This window comes from Molothrus ater, chromosome 15 (assembly GCF_012460135.2).
Source record: "Molothrus ater isolate BHLD 08-10-18 breed brown headed cowbird chromosome 15, BPBGC_Mater_1.1, whole genome shotgun sequence".
Classification (NCBI taxonomy): Eukaryota; Metazoa; Chordata; class Aves; order Passeriformes; family Icteridae; genus Molothrus; species Molothrus ater.
Window position 1 is genome coordinate 4,324,838 of NC_050492.2, and position 14,381 is coordinate 4,339,218.

A 14,381-nucleotide genomic window follows, 5' to 3' on the forward strand; every position below is an offset into this window, starting at 1 on the left:
TATTTCCTGCAGTTCAAAGCTCAGACAAACACTAGTATGTGTGATGATAAAGCTGTCACCAGTAATCTTTGGGCACAAAGTTTTTGCAATACACTTTCACTGTTGGGTGCTGCACTGATTTGACCCAACAGAAGCATCTGGCTGGTTTTTATGGAGGGTTTTTTGGTGTTTTGTTTTTTGTGGGTGTTTTTTTTTTTTTTTTCTTTTATCAGAGAATGATTCCTTGTATTTATGCAGTCAGTTTGTAGAAGCTCTGCTGATGTGAGCGTGGAGCAGTGGCACTGTGGCTTTCCCTGCCATCCGAGCTGTGCTGGCTCCTGCAGGCTTTGGCACCCTGGGGGCTCCCTGTGGGTGTTTGCCCCTGATGGGATGTGGCTCTGAGAGCTCACATTTCTGTCTTCCCAAAAACACATCCCCCTTGTGTCTGCAGGAGCCCAGGGCTGGGGACAATGGGCTGGCAGGCAGGACGTGGGAAGGGTCCATGAAAGAAAAACAACCAGGAAACCCCAGCCCAAAAGGATTTGTTGAATTAATTTCCTTCCCTGAAGACAAAGGAATAAGTTAGTGAGATTCTGTGTTGAAGGAAGTTTTGGTTTCAAGAATTCTCAAGTGTTCTGTTACTGTGTCCTCCAGAGGAGATCCACATCACCTTAAATCCAAACCCTTGCTGTTTACTGGAGCTCAGACAAGAGGATCCCTAGAAGTTGTGCTTTTGAGGGAGAATACAGACATCAGTGTGTGCTTTAAATGTCCTGATGTGAAAGGATTTATTTGACCATTTGATTGTAAGGAGATTTGGTACAAAAATGTGTTCCTGATGTTGATCCAAGAGGAAAGATTTTGTTGCACTGTTGAATTCTCTTGCCACTATTTATTATTGTGAGTTTTAAGGGGGGGTTTAGCATTTGTCATTTCATTTTAGTTGTAGGAGTGATGATGTTGCTGACATGATTTTTTTATTAAAATGCAGGCACTTGCATCCATGAAACACCTCAGTGTTTGGGACGTGTAATAAAGCAAATCCTTCTAAGGGTTTTATTTGATGGGTTTAACTTCTTACAGATAAATGGCTATGTCATTCTTCAGCTTCTCTTGGATGTTTCCAATACACCTAGAAGAGAAAATGTACTCCTTCACAGGATAAATGGGCCTGATACAATCTGAAGATTAGTATGTCTGTTTACAGAGAATTGTCTTGCAGTTTAAAAGATCAGCAATAAGCTCATTATGAGCAGCTGCTTATTTAAATGTGTTCATTTCATTGACCATTTTGATGACAAGTGGTTGACTAGGTCTCCTCACACCACCAAAATACTCCTTGTTGAATAGCTGTGGGTTTGTCTCACTCAGTTGGTCATTCTGTACAGAATTAGTGAGTGTGTTTTATCTGGAGTTACTGTGTGGGAGCTCATATCCTTCCTGTTCCTGTGCAGATTCATTTCTTGGAGATACACCCTTATATATGGCAAGTTATTATTAATAGTCAAAACCAAGGAAGGCTTAAAGGAAAATTTCAGAATCAGGATGTTGGAGGGGCATTGTGTACATCCTGGTGCAGCTGAAAGTGGTGTTAGGGAAGAAAGGTTGCAAAAAACAGATGCTTTTTTTTCACTTAGGGCAGTTGTCTGTTTCCATGGGTTGAGATTTGGATTGTTTTAAACCCAATGTTTCAACAATAGGTACACTCACAGAAGTAAAAACTGTGATTGCTGTGTCAGCAAATCACCAGGTAAGTTAGAAAACAAATGACTCAAGGGCAAGAGCTGCTCCAAACCACACGGCAGCATTCTGTTTTCCACCCTCCTCTGCCATGTCTGGAGCACTGACAGGAATTCCCATCTATGCTTCTCTATGTAACCCATGCACAAATGTGGGTCTTTTCTCATAGAAGAAATAAAGTGGGTGCTTAAATTGTCCTGGAAACAGTGGAGAAACCCTTTCACTCCTTTCAAGGGTCCTGAAAATGCTGCTTAAAATTATAATTTCTTTGCACAGGGTGAATAATGTCCTAAAACAACTGATTTCAGGTGCTTTCCTTGGTAGCACAGAGAGGTGGTTTTTACTGTAAGAATAGGAAAGTGTGGCTGTATTTACCCTCAGGGACTCTTGCTCTCTCTCCTAGGATCTCTCTGAAGTCAATAGTTAATTTAACTTTCACAATTCTTATTTCCCCTGCTCTGTTTTTGCTGTGCTTCTGGCTAATGGGATTCTGTAAGAGAACTCAGGTCTGGATGTGAGGGTCCACTTGTCATCAATACACTTTTAATGGCATAAATGGTATGTCACCTTTTTAATTTACAGCAGCACTCACCAACTCTTCTGATTGCATCATTGTTTTAAATGCCAACACCTCGAGGCAGGAGTGATAAACCATGGAAGTTCACGAGTTGTGAAACTCACAGAAACTCTCAAAGAATCAAAATTAAATACTCTTTTGAAGCATCCATTACTTCAGTTGCAGGGGCCAGACAAAATACTGTGGCTTGATACCTTCCTGCTTCTCCCCCTTCTAGGACACTCCATGGAAATGACATTTCCAGTGTTCCTGAGGGATCTTTCAATGACCTGGTGTCCCTGTCCCATCTGTAAGTACTTCTGCCTGGCTGAATCTCTGGGATTGATGGTTTCAGATTTGTAAAACAGCACATATTGCTAGGATTGTATAGCTTTTTTGGTTTTCCTGCTCACTTTTCGTAATGTGCTCTGGATATTCATAGTGCATCTGTTCAAAGGAAATAAAAATTTCTAGGACCTGTTGTTATTAGTTATGAAAATATTTTCTTAAGGAAAACCAAATGAGCAAGTGTGACAGTTTTCTCTGCTGTGGACTTTGTGTTTAAGGTTTTCTTTCAGCATTGTCAATGTGAAATGCAGAGCATATTATGGTTTAAGAGTGAGGCAGGAAACCTCCCACAAAGAGCAAATATTAAGCAAATGTGAATTCTTTGCTTAATAAGTGTCATATGTTTTGCATGCTGGAATGTTGTCAGTATATGGCCTTGTTGATGAATCACTACTACAGACTTATATATTTAATCACATGGAAATTGGTCATTTCACAGCATTAATGCTTCATTCCATAGTTTGCAAAATTATTAGGCATTTCAGCTTGTTGAGGAAATTACTATTACACTGGTAGAGGGCCAGGAGACTTTCAAATGCAGTTTAGTTGATGAAAGAGCAGACAAAGAGCTGCAATGGCTCCAAACTAAACTTGAGTGACCAGAAAATGCTTTTTCACTGAGATAGCATGTGATACTTCACACTATTAGATAATTGATGTAGGAAAAGCAATTTTGTGCAGCAAGTTTCTTGATGACTGCCCTCAGTTAATCAGAGGGCTGAGCATGTGTTGGTCCCTCTGTGAAGTGAGTGGTTGCACAGGCTGATACAGATGTTTTCTGCCCTGATGCTGATGTAAACACAAGCAGATATGTGTGCATTTAACATAGGTTTATATCTATTTATTGTTTCTTTTTAACCTTTACCATGCCCTCCAGAACACTTCCCTGAACACCAGATTCAGATTGTATTGAAGTATTTCCTGGGTAGCAGATACATCCCTGGCAGCTTTCTGTCTCTGTTCCTCTATGGACAGTAAAAAATAAAAATATCTCAGATAGGCACAGAAATCATGATAGCAGCTTGGGCAACTTGAGCAGAGAAATAATGAAATAATCTTCTCTGTTTCCAGCTTACACCTCAGTATCATTGGTTTTGCACATTTGTTTTTCCTGTTCCCAGTTTAGTCCAGTCTTTTTGTGTGTTTGGGATTGAAATTCTGGCTGAGCTGAAGCCCTGTTCCTGCTTTTGGGAGTGCAGTGACACCTTCCATACTGGGAATCTGGCTGCTGGGGGTACTTTCAGAACTCCAGGAATAAACATAGCATGTTCCATTTGTTTGAATTTCCCTCAGGGTTTACATTAAATGAAGTGGAGATCCAATTTTCCTGGGTAAACTGTTCACCTTAGGGAGTGATAAAATCCCCTTTGGCCCAATACAATCTCTGCACTCTTTTCTGTTTAGATGTATGTGCTGCCAGAAATGTAAAATACACAAAGCCCAAATGAACAGTAATAAATAGGATCCATAAAATAAATAAGACCTGTCTGGGGTGTAATTTGCACAGTTGAGCAGTTGAATTTTACAGTGCAATTGTGCTCTCCAGTTTCTTAAAGAGGATCCTGAAACTTTTAGGAACCACAATTAATTTTTTCCTCACATGCCTGAAAAAGCTGTGCTTACTCAAAACCACAGAGTCATAATAATTGAAAATAAATGCATTTTGAGCCCCTCCTGATACACTGATCTTCAAGGAGAAAGCAGGCACTTGGGGTCAGTTTGAAAATCATACAAGGACTTGCTATCCTCAAATTCTTAAAGCATGGGAGAACAAAAATTTGTCCTAATTGTGCATGGTATGTGGCTGAGGGTGGATTGGTGTTGTGGCAGGGCAGAGCTGAGTGCCAGGGTGTGGAAAGGATGCTCAGCCCAAGCCTCCTGTGGCAGGACAAGGGGGACATCAAACTGGCTTTTAGAATTGCAGAGAGATTTTTGTATAGCATAGACAAAACTATGGATTTTAGTCAGTCTTTTGCAACAGTTTTGAGTTGGTCTGTAATTGGAAGAACAAAAGTGAAATCCAGATGGTCCAATCACTTTCTCCATAGCTGTTTAAAGCCTACAGGAACATTTTCACCACATTTCCTTTATGTCATGAACATCATCTCGCTGTAATGGAAATATCATAACAAACTATGCAGCTTTAGCTCACTGAATTTTGAGGTAGGTTTGTATGTGCTGTACACTGCTTTTGTTTACTCTTTATTACTTTATTTAGTTGAATCACATAATTGTCTATTTAAGCCATGACTCTACTGACATTTTTAATCCAGGGCAATGATAAGAATGCTACAGCACTGCTGTAGGATTGGGTATAATATTACTTTAAGAGAGCCCAAAATCTGCTGGGATGGAGCTGGGACCTTCCCAGTTAGGTCAGGTCCTGCAGTTGCTGTCCTCACCCTTCACTGGTGAGTGTCCCAAGCACTGCTCACACAAACTGACCCTGTGGCACCCCAGGGATTGCACAAACCCTCAGCAATGGATGATGTTGAGTACAGCAGGTATTTCCAAAATATTTCCCATAAACAGCTCAGATTTCTAATCCTGCTGAATTATCTTCTCTTTACTCAAATTTTTATTAACTGCCTATAAAAATAAATTGTCCCCTCCTCTTTTTTTCAGCATTGTCATGGATAGAGTTATTTTAATTGACTTTATTCAGAGTTGCCTCTAAACAAAATAAGTGTCTGAACAGAAATATCTGCCCAACATTTTGAAAATGCTTCTGGTGGTATTTCCTTACAGCAGAAGATATTTTTACCTTCTGGAAATATTTTGCTATAATAGGCAGAGAAATTGAGAAAGTATGTTAGAACTCATGAATGAAAATACAAGAATTATCTCTGGTTCCTAGAAATAATTTTTTTTTAAAAATCAAAAAAATAACCCAAGCCAAACCAAACCAAACAAAAAAATAAAAGGCAAAAACCCCCAAACAAAGCACAAACCACAAAAAGAAGTGTGGAAGGATACATTTCTGAAGTTATCAACAATGTTATTAGTAATCATTTTTTGTGACTGTAGAGCAGCTTTATTTCTAACATAGTTTATAAATATTAATTAACACGGTAACAAGCTTTCCTTTGTCCTCCTACTCACATTTTATATATGGAAGTTTCTCAACACTAAAAATTTCTCAGCTTTCACTGCTGCATTTTGTTTGACCTTGGACAACTGAGCCAGTTGATCACAGTTCCAGGGTCAAAAAGTCAACCCAGTAGTTTTTTTTCCATTGTAAGCAATGGATTTACAGGAGGAGTGGATGGGTATTTTTTAATGCTGAGCTGCAGTACACATTTAATTTTGATGAATGAGCCCCAGACAGGGTTTGAACCCATGAACTCTCATTATGAATCTGTCTAGGGCACAGTGGGTTCATTAGTCACTCCAATAGAAATGTATCAACAAATTTACTGAGGTTTCTATCTTAATATCCTGCCTGATATGTTTTTATTTGAAAGAAGCTTGAGTTTACAGTGCCATCTTAAAAATAGTTTATAGCATATGCAGAAATTTTAAAGTCTAAAAACCTATTTGAATAATTTGTTTCTTTAGTATCTCTTCCTTGTGCTATTCTTTATTTTGCTTATTTTCCTTTCATGTCAATTCAGGTGTTGTACAGCTGAAGTCTTACATTGACTTTAAGCAAAATAAATACAGACTTTCAACATGCATCTCTTCACATTTTAAACAATTAGTTGGCTTCAAATTGATTTTTCTGAAGTGTAAACTTTATTTGTAATTGACCGATTGCCTAAAAAGACACTTTCTTTAAGAGAAAGAGAAGTACAAATTAGTCAAGGTAGCACCTAAATTTAAGGTAAAAAGGTTGATTTTCTTTTGGATAGATATCCACTAATAAAGGAAAAAATTCTGAGAATTATAATTTTGCTATATAAATGCATCTTCTACAACTGTTTGACCTAACTCAAATGATGGGTCAAGCAGCAAATGTGTTTTCAAAGTCATAAATAAACTTAGCAGGCACTGGGTTGTAGTTTGGAAAATGGAGGTATCTTCTGCATATGTGTTTCATCTGGTGAGGAGTCATTAATGTGAGTCATCAGACCCAAACTAAATTACCCAATTCAGGGTTAGAATACGCTCAGGAAGGACAGAGAATTAAAGGGAATCAATGTGATGAATTTGATGAAAGCAATATGTCTGGTGACATTGCTCAAGCACAATTGTTTGAAAAAGGGATTTCTTCTTAGGTGTTTATATAATTTCCCTAACTAATGATGGGAAGAAAGGGGAAGAGCAGGAGATGAAATCTAAAATCCTTCCTGAATACTCAACAGATCTTTTCCTCGTTGGGAAACAATAACATAGAAATGTAGAATAAACCGTGCCTCGCTGAGATCAGAGCTGTTTGCTGTCTTTCCCTGCCAAATAACCTGTGCTAATTGTTGTGCACCTCGAGGGCTCTGGGCACCAACCCCCTGCACTGCGACTGCCACCTGCGCTGGCTCTCCGAGTGGGTCAAGGCGGGCTACAAGGAGCCGGGCATCGCGCGCTGCCGCGGCCCCGAGGCCATGGTGGACAGGCTGCTGCTCACCACGCCCACGCACCACTTCCAGTGCAAAGGTAGGAGCTGGCACCTCTGCCCAAGGCTCTGCCCACTGGGCTGTGCTCTTGCACCCTTGGTTTTGCGGGGGAGTTGGGGTTGGGGTTTGTTTTCCGGAATGTCGTGCTCCTTCCAAGTTGTGTCTGGGGTTTCTGTCGCTGAAATGGCTCCTGAGGTGTTAGAAAGTGTTTTTCTCCCAGCCCCACAACCAAAGAAGAAGTTGAGATTCATCAGTTCTGCTTTTCAAGGTTGTTTATTTGCTCTTATCCATCACATTCTTCCTCTGACCTGCTGAGGTCTGTCCAGCAGCTCGGGTTGGAGCACACTGACCATCCTTGGGGTGGTGTTAACTTTTTATACTAAGAACCACGTGTACTTTATCTACAATAATTTCCAAGTACCTATCACCTATGTTAGACAGTCTGTCTCTACTCTAAACCAATCCAGAAGTGTCACCATCAGAGCAGAAGATGGAGGACAATAAGAAGGAGAAGAAGGACAGGACATGTCCAGACCCCTCCATCTTGCCTCTTGAGCCCCCATTCTAAAACTCCAAAATTCTACTTTTTCACCCTGTGACAAATTAACTATCATTCTACTCAAACCCTTGTGGCTTGTAAATCTTCACACAAAGTGGCTAATTGTTTCCATGGGCTAAAATCAAAGGCACAGGTGTTTTTGACTCCATGCCAGGCTCTCAAGTCTTCCAGGGCAGTCAGAGGAATGTCCTGGGTTCTGACAGTTGTGTTTTCTTGTGTTCTTCCCCAAAGTGCAGTTAGCTGCTCCACCAAGGAGAGGAGAAGCACTCCACTCTCCACTAAGGCAGGAGAAGCAAGGAGCCTGAGAGCAGTGAGTGTTCCTGATGCTCACCCCAGGTTATGTAATGGCACATTAGCATATAGGGTGTTGTTAGAACTTGTTGGAACAAATAATTTTTTTGGCCTGTGACTTACCCCCCAAAAAATTGGGAAAATAAGAGGTAATATAAAAACATAGAGCACTGTAGTTATTATGTACATTTACTTGAAAATGTACAGAGAATTCTTAAAGCAAATATTTACCCAAAAGTACATTTTCATCTGCAGATCTGCAAACCGTTCCAATCAGTGGTGATTCAGAAGCTGTAGATTACAGAAAATGTGTCATGTTTGAATTCAGTGTGCATTTGTTCAGGAGAGGGTTGGGGGGCAGCTCTGAACAATTCGGGGTGCTCAGTGGCAGGAGTGTACTGCTTTAGAGGGCACTCAGATTATCCACTTTTCTGTGGATTAAATAAGTAGCTCATTAGTGAGTGGTGGAGATTAAGACATATCTGCATGTTCTCTTAAAAAAAGAGTTTCAGAGTTTTGCTTTGCTTACCAGCAGGAACTTGAAGATGGATCTATATTTATAGCGGAAAAGATGTATCAGTAGCCTCTCTTAGAAATGGAAATGAGGGCATAAAGCCTGTTTTTATGTCTCTCAGAGTACCATGCCCATTTACAGCACTGCTTGGCAGGGTGATTTTATAGGTGCTGGAATTAAACTGCTGAACAAACAAATGGTGGTGTTGGGGTGAGTTTAAAACACAGGTTCCCAAGGCTGAGTGGAATTTTATGTCCTTTCAAATGTATCTTTAATAACTGTAACCTTATAATTTAATTACTTTGAAATGTCAGTCTCAAAACTATCAGAACTCTGACCATAAGTATCAAACCAGAGACTTTACAATAGTGTCTCAAATGTGAAGTAGAAATATAAGTACTAAAAATAGCAAATAATGCACTTGCTCCCATGAAGTGAACCAAAGAAAATAATTGATTTTGTATACTACACAGGATCTGAAAATTAAACCAGAAAGAGACTGGCTGTCTTCTTCATTCTGAACCTGTGATATATCAAGAGTTATGCTCATTTTCTCTCTGAAGTAAACAAGCAACTCTTAGGCAAGAGATCAGTACATCTGTGATCCAGGATATTAGATGTAGTTGTATGCTTTCTATGTAAATATTAGATTGGTCCACTAGAAAGCTCATGTTCTTTCTAATATCCCAAAAGTCCCCCTAGCTTGCTTTATCTGAACAGAAAAGGAGAAAATAATGTGTTGATTTGGAGTTGGTGTTTGCACAAGCAGAAACAGTTGATGGTCTGGACAAGTGGCAGGAAAGTTCAAGAAGATCTAAGCCTCTTGACAAACTCACCTTTGCTCATGAAAATACAAATATTTTGAAAGCCAGGGCATGGTCTGGCAGTCTCACTGCCCCCTGTTCCCATTTCAGGGTGTGCTGAGCCCTGACCCCCAAAACCCTGGGTGCCCACCAAGGGTTGGCCCATGCTGGGCTGGGCACCTTGAGCTGCTGCAGCAAGGTCGTGCTCAGATGTCCTCTGTGACCTCCGGGAACTTTTACATTAGTAAATAATGTAAAAAGTAGTTGAACTTTTTCTTGTTAAAAATATGTTTTTAGCCCGTGCCTGAGCAGGAGGTTATGTATCAGCAGAGCCAAGGAAATAAAAGTGTGTTATGTGCAAGTCATGCAAACTCAGCTCTGCTTTTTATTAACTTGCCCTCCCAGCTATGCAGTGGAGGAAAGGAATGTGCTGGGCTGAGGGCATTTTGCTGTATGGATTTATAAATCAAATCCACAAGGGCAAAGTAATGAACTACTTAACTGCTAGGAACTAACACTGTTCTTATTAGCTCCTACATTGATTAGCTTTGATCTATGCCGTAGAAATAAATGGAAAATGTACACGTATTATGAAATAAATAGTAGAACAAATTCTGGCTTACTGACCTCTAAATCTAAAAGAGCAACACTGCTGCCTGTCTCATGAGCTCTCAGAGGAGCCACCTTTGTTTATTCTTTGTTTATGTTACCATGAAGATAAGTGTAACTCAGGTATGTCACGTTCCAGCCCCTGTCAGTGCCAGGAATTTAGGTGTGATTTCCTCTTCCAAGGTAAAAACACGTATGGCTTTGTGTTTGGACATAAAATAGGATGACAACAGTCCTTCATTTATTTTTAGATTTTTTTCTTCCTGTGTATTTTTCCCTCAGTGCTGCCTGTGCACTCCCAGTCAGTCCCTGGTGGCACCACCATCACTACAGGACCCGGACACAGCCCAGTGCTGCCACCTGAGACCCTTCAGCCCCCACTTCTGCCATGTTCTTACCCCTGCTGGTGCTCTGCAAGCATTCAAAGTGAACATTCATAACTCATGCAGGACAATTCAAAGCAAATCCCTGGCTAGAAGGGATTTTTTCATCCCTAGTTCTGGTGACTCTGGAGCTCCATCTTCTCTTGAACATCAAATTTAAGCTTCTTTTCTTCACTTTCAGGATGTTTCACAATTTACTCCTACCATTTATCATGCAGTAACAAAAGCTCTATGCCCACTTTTGATTAGTACAAGACCAATTTTAAATTACTTTTAAAGGTATTTCCTTGAAAATGAAATAAAATTACTTTAGGGTCTTTACTGCCTGATATAATTTAAGCCACTTTAAAGTGCTAGGTTTCATTTTTTTACATATAAAAGCCAATGAGTTAATACTTATTATTATTTGAAATGTAGCCATTTAAAAAATCACCATGTTTTAACTGTGAATATAACTGCCTAAATTAGCTTTCTGCAAAGTCTCAACCATAAAGTATTGATTGACTTGGGACCCCAAATGTAATTAGTGTTGTTTTAGTCTGTGTTTATCTTCCTGCTCACCTACAAACTTCACTACTTCTCTGGAAGATTTCTGCTACAAATAGGAGGTTTTTTACATGGTTTAAATATGGCCTTGTTATTTACTTGCATACATTTACATATTTGCATATTTGCCTGTATTGCACTTTGATGAGATAGGTCAGTGTTGATCCTTCTTCTGGGCAGAAAGGGAAGAAAATAAGTTTCAAACTCTAATGTTAAATTAAGGATGGTAGAGCACTTTGCACCTAAATATTCCCATAAGCCTCTAACTAAATCTGTCTTGTACATGGTTTTTATTTATGTTGTTGCATCTGCACTTTCATTCTTGTTATCAGCCATAGAAATGTCAGGTTACAGTTCCCTGGGGCTGCTGTTGCAGGATTTCCAGAACTGAGAAGAGGAAAAATTGCTGAAAGCCATATATATATATAACCCACTCCCTGGAGGATCCCAACATGCTTTTTTCAGAGCATATGTTTGCATCTTCAGGAGAATATGAGCATCATTGAGACTTGCCTAGCACTTGATTTAAGCACTTAAAGCCTCTCTGATCCCTGGGAATCCCCTGGTGTTGTGCAGTGCACCTGCAGCATGTGCATTTGTGCCAGTGCTTGGGGGAAAGTGTTTGTGTGTGCATGAGGGGTGTTAATTCTGCAATCCAGCTCTCTGCTAACATGTTGGGACCCAGGACGTTCCTCTGGCTGCCCTGGAGGACTCGAGACCCTGGCAGGGGCCTCAGAGACCTTGGCACAGAGTCAGAAACACCTGTACCTTTGATTTAGCCCTTGGAAACAATTACCAACTTTGTGTGAGGAGTTACAAGCCACAAGGGTTTGAGTAGAATGATAGTGAATTTACCACAGGGTGAAAAAGTAGAATTTTGGGGATTTAGAATGATTCAAGAGGCAAGATGGAGGAATCTGGGCATGTTCTGTCTTTCTCCTTCTTGTCCTCCATCTTCTGCTGTGATGTTGGCACTTTTGGATTGGTTTAGAGTAGAGACAGACTGTCTAACATAGGTGATAGGTATTGGAAAATTATTGTAGATAAAATACACGTGGTTTTTAGCATAAAAAGACAATACCACCCTGAGGGCAGGTCAGAGTGCCTCAAACTGACCTGCTGGACAGGACCTCAGTAGGTCAGACAGACAATGTATTAGATAAGAGCAAATAAACAACCTTGAGAACCAGAGCCAAGGAATTCTGCCTTCTTCTTTGGTCTCAGGGCTGGGAGAAAGGGACTTTCCCACCTTGGGGTCATCTCCACACCAGAGACCCCGTCCCTAACTCTGTGTTTGCCTCTGCAGAGCCCGTGGATCTCAGTGTGGTGTCCAAGTGCAACCCCTGCCTCTCCAGCCCCTGCAAGAACAATGGGACGTGCAGCAGTGACCCCGTGGAGCTCTACCAGTGCACCTGCCCTTTTGGGTTCAAGGTATGGCTCCAGTGAACTACATGAGGAGCAAGGAGCTGCTCCCCATCACTTGTGGTTCTTTAGTGGTTGTCCTGTGAGGAGCTGATTTTACAAGCACTGGGCCCAAGGTTCCTTGCTCAAGCAGGTTGTGTGTGACTTTTCAGCTGTGCCCTGCCACAAATTTCATCCTGTGCAATTGGAAGGGCTTTGCTTTGTGCTGTGACTGCACAGACCATCCTGAGAAGTTTGCTGTGGGTGCTCCTGTTTTGAGCAGGGTGGTTGGGCTGTAGAACCTCCAGAGGTCCCTTCTAGCCATGGGCATTCTCTGATTCTGGGATGTAGATATCCATATAAAATGCCAAGTTGGTTTTATCCTCCTTTTAGTTTCTTGTTTTCTGCCAGCAACCAGATCACCATTTCACAGGCTGCCAGACAAAGGAAAGGCAGTTCAGGTGACAATTCAGGGCCAGGTTGGTCCATGGTGACAGAATGTTGACACCTGGTAATTTACACCCACCTTCCACAGACTGATGAGCAGAAGGGTGACCCCTGACCAGACACAACCCCTAAATCTGCTGTCTCTGAATTCAGAGCACTAAAGTCCACAGAGGGATCTGCATATATGAATCCTGTGGATTCCCATTCTGGGCTTCCTGATAACACAATGGGAAATGGGGAAAGGGTCACTGAGTAAAGCAGTTTCTTCAGCAGTGATGGATAACTCCCCTTGTTCACTGTGAGAGCTTCAGGACACCAGGGCACTGTCCCAGAGCTGATGTAGCTGGAAATCCAGCTCAGGAGTCAGTAGCTGAAGGACTAAGTAATAAATGAGTAAGAAATATGATCTATTCACAGCCTGGGGGGTTTCAGGTGCTATGGCCAGCATAGGCTGCATCCTGCAGATTGGGATTTTATTATTGTCCTCTTTGGATACTTCTTACAGTCCTGGTCAGTTGAAACAGATGCTCCTAAAACACAAAGTAATAAGAATTATAGGGGAAAAAGGAGGGCAAAACCAGACATTCATGTGGGAAGTCAGCACAAGTATCTGTGTGTTACATTTCAGGTAGGATTTAGGAATTAATTGGTTCTGATGATATCACCTTTTCCCTTCTCTGTTTTCCTGGGATGCATCCCAGGGTAATTGACAGATCCCTGAAATATTGGGAAAGAGAAAATATAAAGCTTATTTCTTCTATTTCACCCCAGTGCCCTACTCAAGAAAAATAACAGTTCTCCTAAATAATTGAAAAAGCATTGGAGATTTTCTGTCATTAGAAATCTTTCTACCCAGTGGCATACCAGAAACTTTTCTAGGATTTAAAGGACCATATTGTCCAAAATCTGTTTACCTGAAACTACTTGATAACAATTTATTTATCTCCTCAGGTCAATAAGAAAATAGTCATTTTAATTTCATTTTTACCATAAATTACGTTGAATTCTTCAGATGGGAACTTGAAAAGCAAATTATTTCAGAACTAGCAGGTGAACACATAAGTCTTTGCATGTACCTTACTCTTTAAGACATGTATCATGGAGCAGCCATCCAGGTTATTCTAAGTAAAAATGTGTTATGAGTTTGCCTTCTCTTTTTGGCCCTCAGACTTTTGTTTGCTGGTTGTTTTTGGTTTTTTTGCAGTATCCCTTATTCACTGGGATAGATTAGATAACAAGTTACTGGTATAGATGCATTTATATTGCTAAAAGACATGTTTATGAAGGGAAGATTAATTAAAAAGAAAAATCCAGATTAAGCCTCCAGTTTATCAGCACATTGTAGTGTGCATGAAACCCAGGATGCGTCGTTTTCCTTGGAGGGGTTTTGGTAAACACTTGATGTGGCTCAGTTTAAACATCTCACAGAGCATCCAGCTTTTCTCCTCTCTCACACACTCTTAGGTGACATCAGTGTGTGAATGCAAAACCCAAAACCACTGTGAGCTTGTAAGCTCCAAGCTGCCAGCCAAGTGTGGCAAAGAGCAAACAGACTGGGCATGGCACTGGGAGCAGGGTTTAAAAATACTGGCTAACAGTTCAGGGAGAATTGGTGGAAATTGAATAAGCAAAAAATGAACTGTGTGTCTTTACCA

The 14,381-nt window shown here is 40.7% G+C and overlaps 1 protein-coding gene across 1 annotated transcript in view; it reads left to right on the forward strand.

Moving 5' to 3' along the window:
* Positions 1-14,381, forward strand: part of SLIT3 (slit guidance ligand 3) — a 490,596-nt gene that overhangs the window by 402,648 nt on the left and 73,567 nt on the right. The window contains exons 24-26 of the mRNA XM_036391775.2: positions 2,514-2,585; positions 7,050-7,213; positions 12,185-12,309. Of these exons, the coding sequence (XP_036247668.1) occupies positions 2,514-2,585; positions 7,050-7,213; positions 12,185-12,309 (361 nt within the window). The remainder of the gene's footprint in view (positions 1-2,513; positions 2,586-7,049; positions 7,214-12,184; positions 12,310-14,381) is intronic.